Source organism: Notamacropus eugenii, chromosome 1 (genome assembly GCF_028372415.1).
Source record: "Notamacropus eugenii isolate mMacEug1 chromosome 1, mMacEug1.pri_v2, whole genome shotgun sequence".
Lineage (NCBI taxonomy): Eukaryota > Metazoa > Chordata > Mammalia > Diprotodontia > Macropodidae > Notamacropus > Notamacropus eugenii.
In genome coordinates, this window is record NC_092872.1 from 278,935,227 (window position 1) to 278,957,036 (window position 21,810).

General features: G+C 48.9%; 1 protein-coding gene across 3 annotated transcripts in view; it reads right to left on the reverse strand.

Annotated features, from left to right (window-relative positions):
• LOC140517570 (uncharacterized) overlaps window positions 1-21,464 on the reverse strand; it is a 108,887-nt gene extending 87,423 nt beyond the window's left edge. The window contains exons 1-2 of one of the 3 annotated variants that reach the window (XM_072628938.1): window positions 18,767-21,464; window positions 773-856 (exon numbers count right to left, since the gene is read on the reverse strand). In XM_072628938.1, the coding sequence (XP_072485039.1) occupies window positions 773-856; window positions 18,767-19,103 (421 nt within the window). In that variant the 5' untranslated portion in view covers window positions 19,104-21,464. The remainder of the gene's footprint in view (window positions 1-772; window positions 857-18,766) is intronic. The other 2 variants (XM_072628940.1, XM_072628939.1) reach the window with 2 other exon arrangements.
• Window positions 21,465-21,810: the final 346 nt, after the last annotated feature.

The following is a 21,810-nucleotide window of genomic DNA, read 5'->3' on the forward strand; positions in this document are numbered from 1 at the left end:
CACATACATCCCCTTTTTCTGACTCCCTCAGCCATCTCCTGATGCACTCTCACTACCTTTTTTCCTAGACATTGCAACATCTCAGATTGATTAGTCTGGCACTCCTGTCCTATGAACCCAAACTTCATACAGAGACCAGAAAAACCTTCCTAAATAAAGTCTAGATCTGATTGTGTTACTCACCTCCTCCAGAACCTTCAATTGTTTCCTATCACCATGTGTACAGAATATGAATTCCTCAGTTTGGCATTTAAAGTGAGGAAAAGGCCTTTGTTTGCATTTTTTCACATTCACCATGCCATCTCCCACCTCTCTACAGATGCCCACTAGACATGGAACACTCTCCTTCCTCACCTCTGAGGCTCAGTTCGGGTGCCACTGCTGCTGGATGACCTTTATGCTTAAATTACCCTCCACGGACATTCATTGGAGTCTCCTAGAGGGCAAAACCCATCTTTCCTTTTGTTTTTGTAAGCCTAGAACCCAGCCTAGTGCCTGGACTAAGGTCAAGACTTAATCAGCACTTGTTAGACTGACAGAATAAAAGCCACACAGGGATACAAAGTCCCTGCCTTCAAAGGGCTTAATTCTAACCAACGGACACAACTCTTTAAGTGGAGTAACGGTAGCCAGTGGTCCCCAGAATTAAGGGAGGGTGAAGGAGCCACAAGGCCCCCCTTTCAAAAAGCAATGGCAATGAGGGGGAGGAGCCAAGACAGCAGAGTAGAAAGATACACATATGCTAGCTCCAAACCCACAGCCCATAAAATACCTGTAAAGAAGAACTCCCAACAAATTCGGGAGCAGCAGAAGTCACAGAACAACAGAGTGGAGGAGATTTCTGTTCCAGAGAGATCTGAAAAACCGACAGGAAAGGTCCATTGTGCACCGTACCCAGAGCAGAGCCCAGCCCTGCCTTGGCCACGAGGCACCAAGAGGAGCAGATCCCGAGCGGGCTTCAGGGACGGTATCTCCAGTGGCTGCAAGGGTCCCTCAATCCACAAGCGCTGAAGGTCAGTGAGAGGGTCTCTTTGGCTGGCTGAGAGGGGAGTGGGGTATCCCCCATAACTCAGGCCCCCTCAGGAGGCAGCAGTGGACAGGTGTTCCCAAAGCAGGCAGGAACTTGGATCCATTGTTGAAGGTCTCCCCATAAACCCCCTGAAGGAACTGAGCCTTGCGTGGCGGCCCTGCCCCCACCTGAGCAGCTGAACTTAATCTCACACTGAATAGCATCCCCGCCCCCACTGAAAGCCCTGAGGCTGGGAAGCAGCATTTGAATCTCAGACCCCAAGCGCTGGCTGGGCGGATCTGGAGGCAAGGTAGGGGTGGAGAGGAAACTCAGAAGTGAAGTAGCTGGTTGGGAAAATGCCCAGAAAAGGGGGAAAAAAAATAAGACCATAAAAGGTTACTTTCTTGGTGAACAGATATCTCCTCCCTTCCTTTCTGATGAGGAAGAACAATGCTTACCATCAAGGAAAGACACAGAAATCAAGGCTTCTGTATCCCAAACATCCAGAATAAATATTCAATGGGCTCAGGCCATGGAAGAGCTCAAAAAGGATTTTGAAAATCAAGTTAGAGAGGTGCAGGAAAAACTGGGAAGAGAAATGAGAGACATGCAAGTAAAGCATGAAAAACAGGTCAACACCCTGTTAAAGGAGACCCAAAAAAATGCTGAAGAAAATAACACCTTGAAAAACAGGCTAACTCAATTGGCAAAAGAGGTTCAAAAAGCCAATGAGGAGAAGAATGCTTTAAAAAGCAGAATTAGCCAAATGGAAAAGGAGGTTCAAAAGCTCACTGAAGAAAATAGTTCTTTCAAAATTAGAATGGAACAGATGGAGGCCAATGACTTTATGAGAAACCAAGAAATCACAAAACAAAACCAAAAGAATGAAAAAATGGAAGATAATATGAAATATCTCATTGGAAAAAAAACTGACCTGGAAAATAGATCCAGGAGAGACAATTTAAAAATTATGGGACTACCTGAAAGCAATGATCAAAAAAAGAGCCTAGACATCATCTTTCATAAAATTATCAAGGAAAATTGCCCTGATATTCTAGAACCAGAGGGCAAAATAAGTATTCAAGGAATCCACCAATCATCTCCTGAAAGAGATCCAAAAAGAGAAACTCCTAGGAACATTGTGGCCAAATTCCAGAGTTCCCTGGTCGAGGAGAAAATACTGCAAGCAGCTAGAAAGAAGCAATTCAAGTATTGTGGAAATACAATCAGGATAGCACAAGATCTAGCAGCTTCTACATTAAGGGATTGAAGGGCATGGAATATGATATTCCAGAAGTCAAAGGAACTAGGACTAAAACCAAGAATCACCTACCTAGCAAAACTGAGTATAATACTTCAGGGGGAAAAATGGTCTTTCAATGAAATAGAGGACTTTCAAGCATTCTTGATGAAAAGACCAGAGCTGAAAAGAAAATTTGACTTTCAAACACAAGAATGAAGAGAAGCATGAAAAGTTAAACAGCAAAGAGAAGTCATAAAGGACTTACTAAAGTTGAACTGTTTACATTCCTACATGGAAAGACAATATTTGTAACTCTTGAAACTTTTCAATATCTGGGTAGTGGGTGGGATTACACACACACACACACACACACACACAGAGCACAGAGTGAATTGAATAGGATGGGATCTTATCTTAAAAAAATGAAATTAAGCGGTGAGAGAGAAATATATTGGGAGGAGAAAGGGAGAAGTGGAATGGGGCAAATTATCTCTCATAAAAGAGGCAAGCAAAAAACTTTTTAGTGGAGGGAAAAAGAGGGGAGGTGAGAGAAATACATGAAGTTTACTCTCATCACATTCCACTAAAGGAAGGAATAAAATGCACACTCATTTTGGTATGAAAACCTATCTTACAATACAGGAAAGTGGGGGAGAAGGGAATAAGCAGGGTGCGGGGGATGAGGGAAGGGAGGGCAATGGGAGGAAGGAGAAATTTGAAGTCAACACTCTTGGGGAGGGACAGGATCAAAAGACAGAATAGAAGCAATGGGGGCAGGATAGGATGGAGGGAAATACAGTTAGTCTTACACAACACGACTGTTATGGAAGTCATTTGCAAAACCACACAGATATGGCCTATATTGAATTGCTTGCCTTCCAAAGGGAATGGGTGGGGAGGGAGGGAGGAAGAGAAGTTGGAACTCAAAGTTTTAGGAACAACTGTCGAGTACTGTTCTTGCCACTAGGAAATAAGAAATACAGGTAAAGGGGTATAGAAAGTTATCTGGCCCTACAGGACAAAAGAGAAGATGGGGACAAGGGAAAGGAGGGATGTTAGAAGAGAGGGCAGATTGGTCATAGGGGTAATTAGAATGCTCAGTGTTTTGGGGTGGGGGAGGGGACAAATGGGGAGAAAATTTGGAACCCAAAATTTTGTGAAAATGAATGTTAAAAGTTAAATAAATAAATAAATAAATAAAAGCAATGGCGATGCCCGATTGGCTGACTGAAGGCAAGGCATGGCTGAGAGATACCCCCTACAGATTGGCTGACGTGCTCTCCCGAAGGACCGCAGGGTCTCTGGATTCTCGGCTCAATGCCTCTTACTGGTTACATGTTACCCTTGTTCCAGCTTCATGACCAACCCCTAGACTTAGCCCTTCAGTCACTCCAACCCATTCCATTTCCACATGAAGAAACTGATGCTGAAGGAGAATAAAGGAGGTGTCCTTTCTCATCATCCTCATCCTTGATGGCAATGGTTTCTCAACTACATCATTAATTAAACAGGGTTTAGATTGTCACCCAAAGCCTATAAAAATGAAGCCATAAAATTGCTTTCATGGGATGACCCATCCAGAATTCCAACCAACCAGCTCAGAAAAAGAGCAAGGGGGAAGGGAAGCAAGCCCTCAGTTTATCCAGAGAAATCAACCCAGGAAATTTTCTACTGTAAATGAGATTATTCCTTCTGGATATGGGAGGTGGACTGACGATGTCTGAGGGCCCGTCCAGTCCCACACGCTGGGATCCTCGGGCCTGACACTACACCTGGGTACCATCGCTATCTCTGAACTGAAATCTTCCCAAGAAGGAATCAATGAGACAACAGTCAAGCAGTTCTTTATGCTCCTAACAAAACCCCCACCACACAAATTCCAAGATGTAGAGTGGGAAGGGACCGCAGAGGCCGGTCAGGATCACAACACGGTTGGAGGGAGAAAAGAGCAAGAGTCACGATAAGAATGATTAAGATTCTATTAAAACTAACAATAGTCAGCTCTCACACAGAGCTTCAAACTTTGCAAAGAGCTTTTGACAAATAGTATCTCATTTGATCCTTCCAACAATCCTAACAGGTAGATGCTATTATGATCCCCATTTTACAGATGAAGAAACTGAGGCAGACAGTGCTTCAACACCACGTAAGCTAGGAATTGTCTAAGGCCACATTTGAACTTGCATCCTCCTGACTCCAGTCACAGCACTCTATTTACTGGGCCACCTGCTGCCCCCAGAAGTAAGGCACAAGAAGGCTCCTCGGGACCTGCCCACTCCCCGTCTAACCTAGGTGACATCACTTTCTCTACTTTCCTTGTGACTGGTCAAGGCCAGAAAGGCCCCCTGAGCATTCTAACTCCACTCCAGGACTTGCTGCCAGACATTACTTCTCCACTGCCCTAGATAATCAAGATCACATGACTGTCCCCCTTTCAAAGGCTTAAAAAGGTATTTTAAACAGTCCACACTGAAACGGAGTCCACCAGGCAGGAAATGGGACCAACCAGCACCCATGACCTGAGCACAGAGGTACTCTCCTGATAATGCACTGTGTCCCCTCCCCCACCCCCACTCCCTGGGAAACAGGCAGGAACATGAGCATGCCATCCACGGGAACCCTTCTCTCTTGGGATGCTGATGAGGGGAGGAGAGTCATAAAGTTGGCCAGTAAAACCAGGAAACTCGAGAGAGTCGGCAAAACCAGCTCAAAGGGAAGTTTTAAGCAGTTTTACACTGTGGGACACCCCACCCTTCCTCATATATAAAATGAGGTTGGACTCAGCGGTTTCTGAGGCTCCTCTGCAACCTAAATGGATGATACTATGAGCCAAAGATCACAAAGGCTGTCTGCCCATCAGGATACCTTAAATTCCTTAGAAGTCAGGTGTAAACTCAGTTTCAATTTTTCTAGTAATACAAGTTCTCAGTAGGTGCTTAATAAATGTCTGCTGGTTTGAATCACAGTAGAGAACTGTGTGTTCGTCCTTTGTTGCTGAAGACCGTGCCATCAGAGAAATAATGACATGATTTGCACTTGACTCTTTTGGGTTTTTTTTTTTTTTGAGTGAGGGAGGGCTGTGCAGGTCTCAGCCTCACTTCTCCTCCAGAGTCATCTGAATCCAGTGACCACATATTCCTCAGGATGACTGGAGATGACCCAGGATGAGGCAATGAGGGTTAAGTGACTTGCCCAAGGTCACACAGCTAGTGAGTGTCAAGTGTCTGAGGTGAGATTTGAACTCAGGTTCTCCTGACTCCTGCACTGGTGCTCTAGAGGATAACAGCATGCCATTATCATATGTTGAATAATTATGTTTTATTAGTTACCAATGTTACTTTGTTAATATTATTACAGTTCTCATTCTCCTCATTATGTATTTAGTGGAATCCAGACAGGAAGGGCGTCAGTATAAGTTAGGAAAAGAAACTCTTCTTATTTCTATCTTTAATGTTCAGAAGGTGATTATATAGTTGGATAAGGGGCAGCTCAGTGGTGCAGTGGATAGAGCACCAGTGAGGCCGATGACCTGCACAGCCTTCCGTCACTCAAAAAAAAAACAAAACAAAGTCAAGTGCAAGCCACATCAGTAGAGAACTAAGTATACAATGGGTGACTAATAAATGGCAAGGCCCTAACTTAGACTCCTTCCACATCTACCCATCCTTCAGGGTCTTGACTAAAATATATGGATATAAGCTAATTGGACAGACCAGACCAGAGCTGGTTGGGGTACCTCCTTCTGTCCCCAGAGGCCTACCACCCCAGTTGTATCCATTCAGCCCCACCCACCCCTGAATCAACCCAACTTTGGGCCAAAGTCCCCTTCCCTTCCAGAGGATGGTGGGGGCACTATCCAGGGGAAGATTTACATTTTCTTTCAAGTTTCTGGTTATAACTAAAAGTCCTTTTCCACCCCTACTCCTCCCTTACTTGAGGAGGCAATGAATGCCCTCAGAAGATTTAGGCTGATATCAACAACCATGTAATATACTAACCAGGGGCTTAGAGTTAGATGATGGCCCTCAGACCCACCAGGGAAGGCCCCCTGGTTCCTCCGGTTCCACCAGCCAGATATCAGACACCTTCCCTCTCCACTTTCGCACCCTTCACGGCCCAGCCCAAGCCCCCTGTCCACCAGGAGACCTGACAACAACCCCAAGACACTTGGCTTCTTTTTTCCTTCCAATTTGGATTGGGGGTTGGGAACTGCAGGAAGTGGGAAGTCCCTCCCCTGATGCTAAGACACAGCCTTTGATTTTCCCTGCTCCCCTCCCCTCCCTCTGGAGGCCTTTCCCCAAGCCCTAAGTAAGATGGTTCCTACTGTCCTTCAACTCCCTCTCCTCCCCCAAAAAATCTTCTTTGTGTCTTCTTTGCCTTCTTATCTGGGAACATTTTATATTGGCTGACCCAGAGCTCCTCCAAGGCAGAGGCTGCCTGCTTTTCCTCAGCATCGCAGGGCCTGGCACCAGGGATACCTCGGCAGTCCTTCAACATAGAGCCCTGACTACCTGCCCATGGCTGTGCTTCATAAGCCTTTGAAATGTGGAGAGAGGGAGGCCTGGGGTGCTACAGGGATCCATTACTCAGGTATCAAAAGCCCTCCTCGAATCCCGGGCTTCCTGACTCCAAAGCAAGTCCTCATCCTGTCCTCCCTCAATGCCTCCCCTCCCCCCACTTAGGAGCTTGGCCCCAAAGACCTGAAGAGCTGAATCTAAGCTCAGGCTTGAGTGGCTTTTGTGAAACCCTGGGCAAAGCAGTCTCTGCCTCAGTTTCCCCATTTGTAAAATGGAGCTTGTGATACTAGTGATTCCTGTCTCATGGGATTTTCTGAGAAAGGTCCACAAATACAGGTATAAAATGAGGGGCTTTTTTTTTAAAGAATGGGAGACAAGGACAATGGCATTTTTCTCTTACTGCGATAAACATCAACCACTAAAATCAACCTTTCACCTTGGCAAAAAGTCCTCAGAGCCACAACAGCCACTTTGGCTAGGGCCCTGAACGCCACTCCTTCCCCATTCCCTATGTTCACTCAGCTTTTTGCTCGACTTTGCCCTTGGGCGCCCATGGGCCAGGCTGGGGATGACCTGGGTCCATTTGGGGATGACCTTGGGTCCTGGGGGACACTTTTCTGTCTAAAAGCTTCCCTTTCCTGCTACCTTAATATTTATATTTTCTCAGTTCTCAGTTCCCTGGGAGGGAGGGATGAGGAGTTAAGAATTCTGAGGCAAAACTAGTGTAGAGAGCCCTGGCCCCTAGAAAGAGGGCTGGGGGTCACTGCTGGAGCTCGGCTTCACCCTCCAATCAGTGGCAGGCCTGAGTCAGCCATTTCTGCTCCTCCAAATCCAGATGGCACCTACAGGGCCCAAGCCCAGGCTGAGGCCTGCTCGGCCCAGCTGAGCTCTGTGGTTACCCTTCAATGGCTACCACCTCTCCCCTAACCCTGGATGGGGCTGGTCTGAAATAAGCCTGACTGGGCAATTTCTCAACTCAGCCAAGGCGGCAGGCTGAGCCCCAGGCTGGCTATAACCCTTCTAGACTTTACAAAGGATACAGATTTTTCTTTTCAAGGAGAAGCTGGGGTAGGGGGTCATTCAAAGCCCAGCATCACTTCCCAATCCAAGCCACAAGCAAATGACACCCCGCCCCCCTTCTAGGCTTCCTAGTCAATCCTGGGCCCAGCTCTAGGCCTTTCTCCACCAGTCAAAGGTCTGTCCGGACATACTGTAGATCTGCCAATCACAGAATGCCAATCCACTCTGCAGTCCCAGAGCTGGCAGGGTACTCAGATGACCCCTAAATGTTACATGGAGGGTATCCCCAAGAGGTTAAGTGACCTAGGACTTAGGATGACAGATCAGAGCTGGGAGGAACCCCAGAAGTCGCTCTGCCCAACCCCTTCATTCTAGAGGAAGAAACAGAGGTCCAGAGAACTGGGACAACCCAGGGTCACAAAGGGAGCCAAGTAAGCAATCAAGTTGGCATCCCAGTATATGGAGCATTGGACTCGGAGTCAAGAAGACTCGAGTTCAAATTCAGCATTGGATGCTTACTAGCTGTGTGACCCCAGGGAAGGCATGCTCAGTGCCTCAGTTTCCTCTTCCATAAAATGGACATAAGAATAATACCTACTTCCCAGGGTAACCATGAGGATCAAATGAGATAACACTTATAAAGTAGCTTACAAACTTTAAAATATCATATAAATGATAGCTATTATTACGCTGCTGCGGCTGTTGAGGGTGGGATTTAAATCCAGTTGCTAACTCTAGAGACAGGGCTCTCTCCACTTGACCAGGTCAATGGAGAGATGTCAACAAGGAGAAGCCACAGAGAGGATATGAGAGGTAAAGGGCAGTCATGGAACAAGAGGGACAGCCCACACATACTGGTTACCCTACTGGTAAATACTCGATGAAGACGTCAAGAAGTCGAGAAGCAGCTGCCAGTGTACTGGGCGACCCCTGGAAAGGACTCAAGGGCTCAGATGCGAGTGGCTGATCATGATGGGCTGCTGTCTATATCACTGAAGGGAGTGGTTGTGAGCCCACAGGGCCATCAGGACACATAAGCTTGGCTCTTACCAAAAAAGCTAAAACTTTACTACTAAGCATTTTCTGAAATTCTCCTGGAATTGACTGTCATGATTTCAGCTGCCCACCAAGTACCATACTCCCAAAAATGGGGAAGGAGGAAGGTGGCTCTTAGCTCTGCCATGTCCTGGGAGTTTTACTACAATCTACCACACCTTTCTTAAGCACTTCCTATGTGTGAAGACACATGCTAGGCACTGGAGACCCCAAAATCAGAAACTACAACCTGCAAAGAATCTTAAACTCCCACTCCACATCTTTACAGATGCAAAAAACAAGGCCCACAGGGATTCTGGGACTCCACCAAAGTCACAACGGCAGCAAAGAACAGAGCCAACTCCTACAGCTCTGAAATCAAGAGTACTCACCCCATAAGAAGCATCTACTCTACCAAGTAATTAGTGGTGGAATACTAGGTTTTAAAACTGGGAGGAACCTTAGCTGAGAAAACAAACCCAATTAAGTGAACTGCCCAAGGCCACACAGCACATAAGCAGCAAAGTTGGGAATTTGAACCCAAAACTTGATCTACAATGTAGTGTTCTTTCTACTTTCTTCTGCATGTCCCCTCAGACCCAAGATGCACCTGTCTATGGCTACACTCCTCCATCTCCAAGGTCCTCCCAAACACTGTGGTTTTAGAATAGGGCAGGGAGCTGAGGAAGCCAACAGAAAAACAGAATAAAAGAACCTAGAAAGAATGCTGCCTGACTGGCCAGGAAAGCATGAGAAGGTTTGCTACAGGCTTGCATCCCTGTGACAGCTCACCAAGGAGCATACTGCCTTCACTGAACAGGGTCATTCTTTTCAGGTGGGTGAGCCATTAAGGGGCCAAGCAAGAAATCAAGACCCTTACTGTCTGTAGTTAAATGAAATATCTTCTCCTAAATGTAGCCTGTAGGAGATGGAGAGGAAAAGCTGCTAGCAAAGCAGTGAAAAGGCATGGTCAGAGAGGGAGGTGAACCTTGAGAGGTTTCCTGAAAGCCAAGGAAGAAGAGAGAATTAAGGGGGGTGGGGATCAGAATTGGATTTAGCAAACATCAGGTCACTAGAGGCAGGAGGGGAGGGCCCAGGGAGAACAGGGGTGAGGGCCCAGGGAGAACAGGTGAGGGGAAGATGCCAAAACAGAGGGAGAAAATGAGGAAACAAGAGATAGAAGGGATCAATGAATGAAGACTCTTTGTTGTTCGATTATTTGTGTCATGTCTTCGTGACCCCCTTTGGGGTTTTCCTGGCAAAGATACGGGACTGGTTCTCCATTTCCTTCTCCAACTCATCTTACAGATGAGGAAACTGAGGCAAACAGGGTGTAGTTACTTGCCCAGGGTCACAAAGCTAGTAAGTGTCTGAGGCTGGATTTGAAATCGAGGAATATGAGGCTTCCTGACTCTAGATAATGCTCTGTTCATTGCACCATCTAGCTGTCCAGCGACTATTTACTCAGAGACAACTCTGGGCCAAATCAGTGTGATGGGCACTGGGGACACACAGTAAAGAAACAAAGAAACAAGTAGGCCCTGCTCTCAGAAAGTTTACATTCTAGCAGTGAAAATATCACATCTACACAAGTATCAGACCACACTGATGATTTCATTGATAATACAGAACTGCAGATAAGGAAATACCTTGTATCAATGTGATCTAATGAGGTTCTATTGGCAAAACACTTAGCATGGTGCCTGGCATACAGCAGGAGCTTAATAAGTGCTTGTTCCTTTCCCCATGCTGAGAACCTCAGTATCATCCTCAGCTCATCACTCGATCATCACTCTCACTCACTCACCGCCCCCCCATCCAATCTGTTGTCAATTTTGTGGCTACTATAAGCACCCTTAGCAATGCTCACAGTCACCCAATTGAGCTCCTAATTCAGGCCTTTTAAGTATCCTTGGTGGTCTTCAAGAATCAGATCAACTCTCACCTTCTGCAAGGAAACTTTTTCCAGTCTCTGCTCAGAGTGCCTTCCCATCTCAGCTTCCCTTCTGTTTCCTCAGTATAAATCTTGCATGTTCCTGACTGTTTGCATGCTGTCTCCATCAGCATGTAAGATCCTTGAGGGAAGGAATCAGGTTTATGCCTTTCTTTGTCCCTCCTGGGCCAACCTGTTAAACAAACTACTGAGAAAGCACATATTCTGTGCATGTGTCATGATCCTCTAACTTTCTTCACTGGGAATACTATGTGTGGAAAGGGCTACAGCTGCGGGACGGGAGAAGGTCCCAAGCTGAGCATACAGAGAATAAGCACCATGGATTCATGAGCTAGAAGGAACTTCCCAGTCCCACCAGAAACAATCTCTTTAAAAATAAAAATTATCTCTAAGGTCCTTCTGACCTCAGTGGTTCTAGAATGGGGCAGGGGGAAGGATGGGACTGGGGAAGAAAACAAGAAGACAGCATAAAAGACAAGAATGCTAACCACCTAGCACCTAGACAACAGGTTAAGATTTGCTAAGCACTCTACAAATATTATCTCATCTGATCCCCTCAACAACCCTCAAAGTAGGTGCTGTTATTAGCCCCATTTTGCAGATGACGAAACTAAGGTTAAAGGACTTGCCCTGGGTCACACAATTAACATCTGAGGCCAAATTTAAACTCAGGTCTTCCTGATACCAGGCCCAGTGCCCTAACCATTAGGCTACCCAACTGTCTCTAAATCATCTTTGTCTCAATGCCTAGACATCTTTGCATATATTTGCCAGTTCTGTCAATCTGACTTAGCAGATAACTTGTCTTCTTATCCACATCAATATTTTTAAATATTTCATTAATAATTACTGGCATTGGACTAGGCCTAGGATTTTACTGGCATGGAGAGCTCTTAGGGAGGAAAGTCCTTTTATCTATTCAGCTGGTGGTCTCAGAGAGCTACCGGGGGAAAAGAGAGGATAAATGACAAAGCCAGTAGATGTTAGAGACTAGACATGAATCCAGATCTCTAACCAGCAGATAAGAGTGACTCAAAATGAATAATTACTACAGTCTTTGTTGTTAGAGAACTCTAAGGTCTGCGTAGACTTTATCTCATCTGATACACACAGACCGACTCCATGAAGTTGGTAGTAAGAAAATTATCCCCATTTTACAGACGTGGAAACTGAGATTAGGTGCCAAGAAAAATACCCGCCTATGATCCCACAGCCACTAAGTATCAAAGCTAGACTTGCAACCTAGGTGTCCTGACTCATGTATCTACTCCAATGCCCAGCTGTCCCATTGTTAGAACATAAAGGCCTGGGGGGAGGGAGGGAGCCTGCAGAGAGAGACTTTCTCTAAGCAAGTGTGATAGATAGGGTACCAGAAGGCTATATGTTGAGTGAGTTTTCCTCAATTGGAGCACATTTAAAGTCACTTCTCCCAAAAGATGATTAGTTCCCCAGGGCCTGGAACATAAAAGGCTTGTTAATTAACAGGGGGACTTTCTACTTAAGAGTCAACCCTTTGGTAAGGCCAAGACTGGTCCCTAAACTATCTGGAGGGTGAATTGTTTTTCCTACGCCCCCTTAGCTTGCTGAGAGTGTACATACGTGTGTGTATGGGCTGAAATTATTATCAGGTGATGATATCCTGAGAATTATGAAAGGCACTCAGCAAAAAAGGAAGATTCATTTCCCAGGTAAAATCTGCCATCTGTCCATCCCTCCATATTAGCCTTGTCCACATGAGCCTGGAGATTTGCAGGGACTAAAGGCTCTCTCCAGGGTCACCAGAGGCCTCACCAGCAGCCAGCTGCTACTTCCTGCTGGTTCATAATTTTATCCAATCCAATCCAACTGAACAAGCATTGATTAAGCCCCTACTACATGCTAGGCATGGAAGATGCAAGCAGGGATAATCACAGGGCCTGCAATCCAGGTGATCCAAAAGCACAGGGCTCCTTGTTACCCATAAAGTGGTTCAATCATGTCCCACTCTTCATGACCCCAACTGAGGTTTTCTTGGCAAAGATACTGGAGGGCTTTGCCATTTCCTTCTCCAGTGTGTCCCTATTTTACAGATGAGGAAACTGAGACAAACAGATCACTTGCTGTTGTTAGAAACTCTTCTTAAGGATACTTTGTCAGAGAGGCAACAGCATGGGAGAGTGCCAAGGTTCCTAACCTTTTGGGTTAAGGGGTCACGACCATTCTGGCAGTCATTATGGCCAAGTCTATGTACCTACTCCCTTCTCAGAATACTGTTTTTAAATGCGCAAAATAAAATGCATGGGATGACCAAGGAAGTCAATTCTATTGAAATATGGTTGCCAAAATATTTTTTACAAGTTCATGAACCGAAGGTGAAGAACTCCCAATGTAATAGAAAGCTGGCCTGAGTCAGCTTGGTCACATGACCCTGACCAAATCCCTCTATCTCTCAGTGCCCCCAAAGCACAACAGTCACTAATCTGGGTCATTTTCTCCCAGGGAATTCCCACACCAAGGCAAGCCCAGATCCAGACTTCCTTAAGATGGCTTTTTCTTTCTTTAATAAACCACCAAGCATTTATTAAGCATCTACTGTTTACCAGGCACTGTGCTTGATGCTGAGAATAAATACAAAGATTTGAACGATCCTCATGTGCAAAAAACTCTAATGATTTTGAGTACGCTGGTTTCTACCATGGAAGGCAGTGGAGGACAGTGGGAAAACACCTGATCTGAGGTCAAAGATATGTGCTTAATACCAATGAGACCTTGGGCAAGTTACCAGCCCTGAGGCCTCAGTTTTCTCATCTCTAAAATGGCGGGGTTGGGTCCCTTTCCACTTTAAACCTATGACAACAAGGATAACTGCTAACTCATACAGTAGTTTAACCTTTGTTGTTCAGTTGTGTCTGACTTTTCATGACCCCATTTGGGATTTTCTAGGCAAAGATACTAGAATGGTTTGTCATTTCCTTCTTTGGAGTGGCCCCATTTTACAGATAAGGAGGCAGACAGGTTAAATGACTTGCCAGGGGTCATATAAAGCTAGTAAGTGTCTAAAGCCAGATTTGAACTGAGGAAGATGAATCTTCCTGATTCTAAGCCCAGTGTGTGATCTGCCTTCACCACCTACCTGAACTTTGAGGAAACCCATTTTAAAGATGAGGAAAGCAAGGCTGGGAGGGATTAAGTGTCTTGCCTAAAAGGATACTTTTAGGATCCTAAGGTACCTCCCTACCCACTTTGTCCAAAAGATCTTTTGAACACAAATGCTCTCCTGGTGATACCACATGGTAGACAACCTTGAAATGTCACCATCCTTAAGGAATCCAAGTTCTGAGTAGCAATGGGCACTACTGAGCCTCCGAGTAGGGGCAAGTCAACTCTAGTGGAGAAAGATGGAAGGAATTAAGCATTTCTTCTTTTGCCAGGCACTGGCCTAACAGTTAACTAATATGGTCTCATTTGATCTTCACACCAACCCTGGGAGAGGGGTGCTATTATTATTTTCACTTATCAGATGAGGAAACTGAGGTAGACTAGAGGTTAGGTAAATTACCTAGGGTTATACACAGCTAGTGAGCAGCCCCAGAAGAATCGCAAAAGTGTGGACCAGAATTTCAATGAATGAGGAAGGGATGGCCTCTCCATCATCAATGAGGCAGAAATACATGAGTATTTGAAACTCACCATTTGGAAATAGAAAACAGCTGGTTCAGTGGAGAGTGCTGGGCCTGGAGTCAGGAAGACCTGAGTTCAAATCCAGCCTCAGACACTCACTAGCTATATGTGACTGGGCAAGTCCTTTCACCTGTCTACCTCAGTTTCCTCATCTGTAAAATGGGGTTAATAATAGCACCTCAACCCCTGGTTTGTTGTGAGGATAATAACTGTAATAATAATTGTAAATAATTATTTTAAATAATTGTAAAGCCCTTTGCACAGGGCCTGGCACTTAGTATAAATGTTAGCTACTACTATTATTAAACCAAACATTTATGCCATAATTTAAAAATAGCTCAGTCAAATCAGTCGACAAACATTTATTAAGGTCCTACCATGTGCCAGGTACTATGCAAAATGTAGGGATACAGAAAGGGCAAAAAGACAGGCCCTGCCCTCAGGGAAGAGACAACATGCAAACAAATATATAAGAAATTAGCAGCAGGAAGGCACTAGAATTAGACCAGGTTGGGGAAGGCTTCTGGTAAAAGACAGAATTTTAGTTGGGACTTAGAGGAAGGCAGGGAGGTTGAGGAGGGAAAGCCTAGGGGCCAGTCAAAAAAAATGCCTGGAGTTAAGATGGGGTATATTGTTTGTGGAATAGCCAGGAAGCCCAGGAATACTGGGGAGGGAGCGAGGCCCAGATGTAAGAAGTCTAGACAGGTAGGAGGGGGCTGGATTTTATAATAGCAAACAGGGCATTTTGTATTTGATCCTGCAGACCATGGGAGTCACTGGAATTTAATGAGAAGGGTAGTACTTTCAGAAAATCACTTTGGTGGCTGAATGGAGAGAGGTATGAAATAGCGAGAGACTTGAAGCAGCTGGACCCACCAGCAGCTACTGCAACAGTGCAGCCATGGGATGATAAGAGCCTAACCTGCACTAGAGGGGACTGTCAGACAAGAGAAGGGGATAGATTGGCGACCAAGTGAAAGTGAAACCAAGAGGCCCTGGCATATGGGGGCAGGGGGCCAGGATGACTTGTGGGACTGATAGCAATAGGGAAGGCAGAGGGGATAAGTGGGGGAAAGATGCCTACTGGCCACTGGGTTTAAGATGTCTGAAAGGCAGTAGAAGATTGGAGGTCAGCAGAGAGACTGGAGCAGGCAAGGTAGAGTTGAGAAACACCAGCACAGAGAGCTGAAGAGATCACCAAGGTATAGTATATAGTATGTAGAAGAGAATAGGGAATCACACCAGCAGACAGTAAGGTCTCTGACTGCAGGGCCTGGCTGGTTGTGGATTTTATAGCACAGCTGTTGTTCAGTCACATCCCCATGATCCCATTTGGGGTTTTATTGGCAAAGATACTGAAGTAGTTTGTCATTTCCTTCAGCAGCTCATTTTGCAGATGAGGAAACTGAGGCAAACAGGGGTAAGTGACTCACACAGCTAGTATTTGAGGTCAGACTTGACTCCAGGCCCCAAGCTCTATCCACTCTGCCACCTACTGATTTGTTTGTTAAATTCAATGAGAAGAAAGGCCTCTGATGATCACTTGGCTAGAAATGGATGACTAGACTCCTTCCTCACTTGTCCCAAACCAAAAACAAAGCAGCAAAGACAGGGGGAAGATAGGGTGGGATTCTAGGTTCCAGCTGGGAAAAGGTAATGAGGATGATGAAGGTCCTGGGGTCCAGGAGAGGGAGGAAGAAAAGAGGCAAATTAAAACCAAAGGCCCCTGGACTGGAAGTCAGATGAGCCAGCTTCAACAGCTGCTACTTTATAGCTGTGTGTCCTGGGCCAAGACACTTATCTCCTGGGAAGGAAAGTCATTCAGTCACTCAATAAGCATTTATTAAGCACTTACTGTGTGCCAGACACAGAGCTAAGCACTGGAGACAGAAAAGCAGCCACATGGTCTATGCTATCAAGGAAGGAAGAAAAAAACATGCTAACAACTATGTGCATACAAGAGATAAACTGAGGAAATGGGAGGCAATCTTCCAGGAAAAGCTTGGGGCAAGGGGAGGAAAACCAGAAAAGGTCTCTTGAAGAAGGCAAGCTTTGAGCTGGGTCTAAAAGGAGGTGGCTGACCTAGGTGACATCCAAGGTTCTTTCAAGTTCTAAAATTATGATCTGCTTGAGCCTCGTTTCCTGACCTGCAGGAGGCCTTGTACTGACTATACATGATCCCTAAGGTCCCCTTTCCAGCTTTAATCCTATGATCCTATACAAGCACTTGACCTCAGTTTCCCCCTCTGTAAAATGAGGAGGCAATGGACTGCATGACCTCTACGACCTACGATGGCTGGTACTCTGGCAATGACTCTTGGTTTTAGGCACAGGGCCCTGGAAATGCTGATAAAAACCTGTTCATGTAGCCTTTCCAAAGTGGGGTGTGCCTGTCAGCCCTCAACAGCACACTGAACCGAACCATGCCACCACGCCATACCACAGGAGGCAAAGGAAGTTGGTTCCAGTGCTGGAAGGTTGCCACGTGCTGAATCACCAACATCTCTGGGCTTCCCTTGGCTCGTTCCCATCCAAGGACTGACCAGGCAGCAGGGACCCATACCCTCCCCCAGGCCCCACGGGCCTCGAAGATGGAATAACCCGCTGCCACAGGGATATGGACACTCATTTGCCAGTTTGCAAACGCAAAAACTGGAGAGGAAGGAGGCAAAAAGAGAAATGAAAAACCGGCCCCCCGAAGTTCCCAGCCCTCCCTTCTCCCTAGGATTGTTGACACTAGCTGACTGGAGCTGCCACAGGGCAGGCGGCCGGGCAGGCAGGATTCCAGGAGGGCCCACACCTCGACAAGCACCGGCCCTTCCATCTAAGCACCAAACAGAGCACAAGCTGCCCCAAGCGCAGGCCGAGCCGAGGGGCCGACGGAGGGGAGGAGCAGCCTCCCAGGCGTCAGCACAAGCCAGAGACAGGCCTCAGGGCCGGCCAGTCAGGCCAGGCGGGCCGCTGCAGACTCCCCAGCACCCCGCCTGCACCGGCCCATAGCTTTCTCTCGCGATTCCTCCAAACCAGGGGCCAGCTTTTGGAGGACTCCCGCATGCACGCACGCCAACGTCTGGTGCCCACTTGGCTGCCTCATCTAGCTTCCTCCTGCTCCTCCCCAGACCTCAGCAGGATTTATAAGGCAGTGAGAAGGAAAGAGTTAACCAGCGTCAGGCAGAGCCGGGTGGGAAAACCTATCAGCTCCCAGCCCCTGGCACCGAGTACCCCCAAACCCACCTCACTAGAGCCATCCTCAAGCCCAGGTTGGGGCTGCAGGAGGCGGGGAGGTCGAGGGGGCGGGCTGGCACTGGGGCACTGCCCTTGTCAAGAAGCCCAGCCCCAGAGTTGATCCTCCCCCAGTGGCGGCGGCAGGGGGCCGAGACGGCAATCGAGGTCCTTGGGGGTGGCTACTGCGGCCAGGCCTGGCCCGACTGAGATACTACCGGAGCTGGGGGGAAGGGAGCCCAACGCTCTGGGATCCTCCCTCGTCCTGCTAGGCCTTTTCCCAGTATCGCCACCACCCCCCCGCCCCCCACAGTGTGCAGCCAACCCGGCCAGGATCCGCCTCCAAGGCCTGGGGGTGTGTGGGGTGAGGGAAAATCGGAGCACAGCTTCCTCCCTCCCCCGCTCCCTCCCCACCTGTTATGGTGCAAGGGGGAAGGGCAGTAGGACTCCCCCCACCCCGGACCCGGCTGCCCCGGGATTGACTAAGTAAAACTGTGTTCTCGTGGGGCATCAAACAGTCCAGGGGCTGGCGTCTCTCCACCACCCAGAGTCAAGAAGCTCAGGGCTCCATCTTTTGGGGTCATGGAGCTCGGGGCAACTGAGAAACATGCAAGGATAAGGGTAAAACCTTCTGGCTGGATCTCCTTAAAAATGCCCGCCCCCTCTCCTCCCCCCACACTCCATACTTCTTCTGCACCCCCCACCCCCGCCAAACAGAGCTGTCTCACGCTCGCCCAGCTCTTACGGCACGCATCACCTCCTCAAAAGGGTCCACTAGCAACTCGCCCTCAGCCTTCTCCCCGCCCTCAACACCCTCTGGGGACCGACTGGGCGAGAAAGACGCCGGGCGGCCAACCCCACCCCCATGCCCCAGTTTGGGGATCCCAGCCCCCCTCCCCAGCGAGTCTCCGAGCGTGATCCGTGGCGAGGGAGGTGTGTGGCCAAACCCGGGGGCCCCTCTGCCTCTTCCGCGGGCCAGGGCGCTGCGCTTGCCAGCCCAGTCCCCAGCCGTCTGGCCGGAGCGGCTACAGTGTATCCTCTCGTAACCACCACCACCCCCTCCCGTTACAAAGTAGTGAGTTCTTTCCTAGCAGCCCGGGACTCACCGAACTGGGGAGAGCCGCTGGCTCTTCTGCTTGCAGAGCGCTCCGGCTCAGCCGGGGACCTGAATCCGGTAAGACCGCAGCACTCTGGGTCCGGCTTCGCTCCGACCTCCTGGACCTCCTTGGCGTCCTCCAGTTCCCGGCTTCCTCCTCCTCCAGCTCCTACCCTTCTTGCTCGCGGGGGGGAAAACCTTCCAGTCCCTGCCTCCCCTTCTTCTCCTTCTCCTCCTCCTCCCCCACCGCCTCCTTCCCCCTCCGCCTCCCTCCCCCTCCTCCGGCTGCTGCCTCGGTAGTGCGAAAGCTTCCGACTTGCAGCCCAAGCCTTGCCAGAGCTGAGCATGCCCAGTGCCGCCGCCCCGCCAGAGCCCAGCCGAGGCTCAGGCTCACGGGGCGGATTGGGGCTCTCCAGGTTTTCGCTACGGCCAAAGGGAGGGTGGGGGGAACTGCTGGAGGGGCGGGAGGGGTAAACGCAGCCCTGGGTTCTACGCGGAGGTTCCAGCCAATGCAGTTAAAGGGATGGAAGGAACGGAGAAAGTCTTAGAGAGCGTTAGACCTTGTAATGCAAGTCGAGACACTGAATTGTGGTACCCAGAGCTCTGCTCTGAGCCTTGCACCGGGGACGCAAAGGTGGAAATGACTCGGGCCCTACCCTCAAGGAACTTATATTCTACCAGCCCAGTCTCTGGTATCTATTAGGCTCTTGTTGACTGATCTAATTGATGTGAGCTCAGATATGGTTTGGTAAAAACATAGGGTTTGATGAGAGCAAAGGGATCAGCCCGAATGCCCAGAAAAGTTTAGCTAAAATCATGAGGAAGAGGGAATTCCCGAGCTGAATGGACATCGAAGGCCGAGAAACAATGTGAAAGGTCTCCTGTCTCAGGAGGGCATGCTTTGGAAGACACCCAGGAACCCCCTGGGTTGCTTCTGGGCTCAACTCCAGTGTCATCTTTTGGTGACACCTCAGGTGCCAGTGCCGCTCCTCAGGTCTGGCATATAGTTTAATTGGAATTCTTTCTCCAATAAAGTTGTAGTGGTGACACACCCTCCCATCCTCCATTTAATGAACTGGGGCTTGAGTTCTGGCCTTTTGGCTATGGGGCAGGCGCCTCTAGAATGACTCAGGAAACTCCTGTTTGGTCTTGTTTGGTCCCCAGTGCTGAACCACCACTATAAATTCCTTCAGGGCGCACTCTGCTTCTGGCATGCCTGTAGGTGCTTAAGGAATGTTAGGTAAATAAAGGACTAATTTAAGCCAGTCTGTTTACCGAGAGGGAAAACTCTGGCCCAGCAAGTTCCGGAAACTACTTGCCCAAGGTTACAATAGCCAATGGGTGTTGGGAGAGGATTTAACCTAAATCACCATTATGGACTTCGTTGTAGCCATAGGAAGTATTTGTATAGTGCGTTAAGATTTGCGAAGCGCTTTACGATTATCGCATCTCGGTCCACTAGGAGATTTATCAGGTGCTTGGATTTTGAGGGAATGGGAGCTGATGAACCAGCCCAGGAGTCCCGGCTTAGTCCTATGCCTGGCATACAGTAGGCACCTAATAAACGTTGGCTCCCTTCCTAACCACCCCCACCCCCGCCAAGTAATTGGGGCATTCTGGAGTCCGGGGAGGGTCAGGAGCAGAGGGGGAGCGGGGACTTAGTGTGGACACCCAAGACTGAACCACGCTAAAGTTTACTTAAAGACTTCTGGGTAGCCAGAGTGGTGAGTCTTACACCAGAGGTCAAATAGAAAACTCCCTGAGGCCCAAAAGGGTGGCAACAACGCAAATAAAGCCCTGTTTTATATAACAAAAGAGAGGTCGACTCAGGCCCCAAACCTACAGGTTCCTTCTCCGCCTGTACGCCAACACCGGTGACCTCCCAGGGAGAAAACGTTCCGGAGTGAGGGGCGGGGGCGAAAGCCGCGGGAGAACAGGGTGTGGGAGGTGCATACGGAGTGGATTAAGTGCAGAATTGGGAGTCCAGAAGACTCGGGTTCGGGTTCAGATTCTGCTTCTGACCTCTGTTAGCCTCCAGACCCAGGGTAAATCTGTTTCCTCGTCGATGGAAGAGTAAAGATGGTGCTCGTAGCTTGCAAAGACCCCGAGGGCCTGAGTCAGGCGAGGACATGGGCGGAGCACTTCCTAAACTTTCCAACAGCCTGCGAGAATTATGTCACCCTGCCTCTGCTCTGGGGGCCACCTTGGAGAAGGGTCTCCAGGGCCCTTCCAAACTCCGCCGATCTGGGATCCGGATTCCCTCGGTCATCTCTAACCAGGGTCGGTGACGTAGTCCCCTGCTGCTCCTCCCCCCGATTCACACCCATTTAGGATTTGCGCCCGTCATCCAGCGTCCCCCGGAGCTGAAGCCAAGGGGACTCTCCTGCCCGCTCTCCTGCCAGAACCGGGGTGGGGCGGCGGTGGAGAGCTGGGTCAGCGCCCAGGGGAGAGCCTGGGGCGGGGCTGCGGGCCGCCTCCTCTCGGGCTCCTAGGTCTTGGGCGGGGTGCGGCAAGGGCAGGGACGTCCTCGAGGCTCGGCCAGTCGGCCCCGGAGCTGCCTGGAGGCTCCCTGGGATTCTTGCAATCTGCGACTGCCACCCTAGGGTGGGCGAGAGAGGATGAAGGGTCCAAGCAGATGCGGACACGTGACTGTCCGAGCGGCCTCGGGGTAGCCATCTTCTCGCGGGCGGCCCGGCCGGCCCCCTCTGACGCCGGCCAATCGCCGGAGAGGGGAGGGCTGGACAGGAAGGGGGGCCTGGGACGGGCTGCGCACACACGCCCCGCCCACCCCCTCGGACACACCTCTGTGACCGTCACTTCCCGGCCTCTTTTCGTTTCCTCTGTTCTAAGCCGACCGGGCCTCAGGTGCTCCGCTTAAGGTTTCCCCTGCCCTCTTTGCCTGGCTTTGTGAATCCCCTTCGGAGGCGCGGTGCCCGGGAAAGCGGAGCGGACGGAGGCCGTAGGTCCCATCCCAGCCCTGCTCCCCTCTCCCCCAGCAGCTGGCCTGCAAAGCAGGGTGCCCACCTTACTGATGCAGGGCCTGAAGCCCTGCCT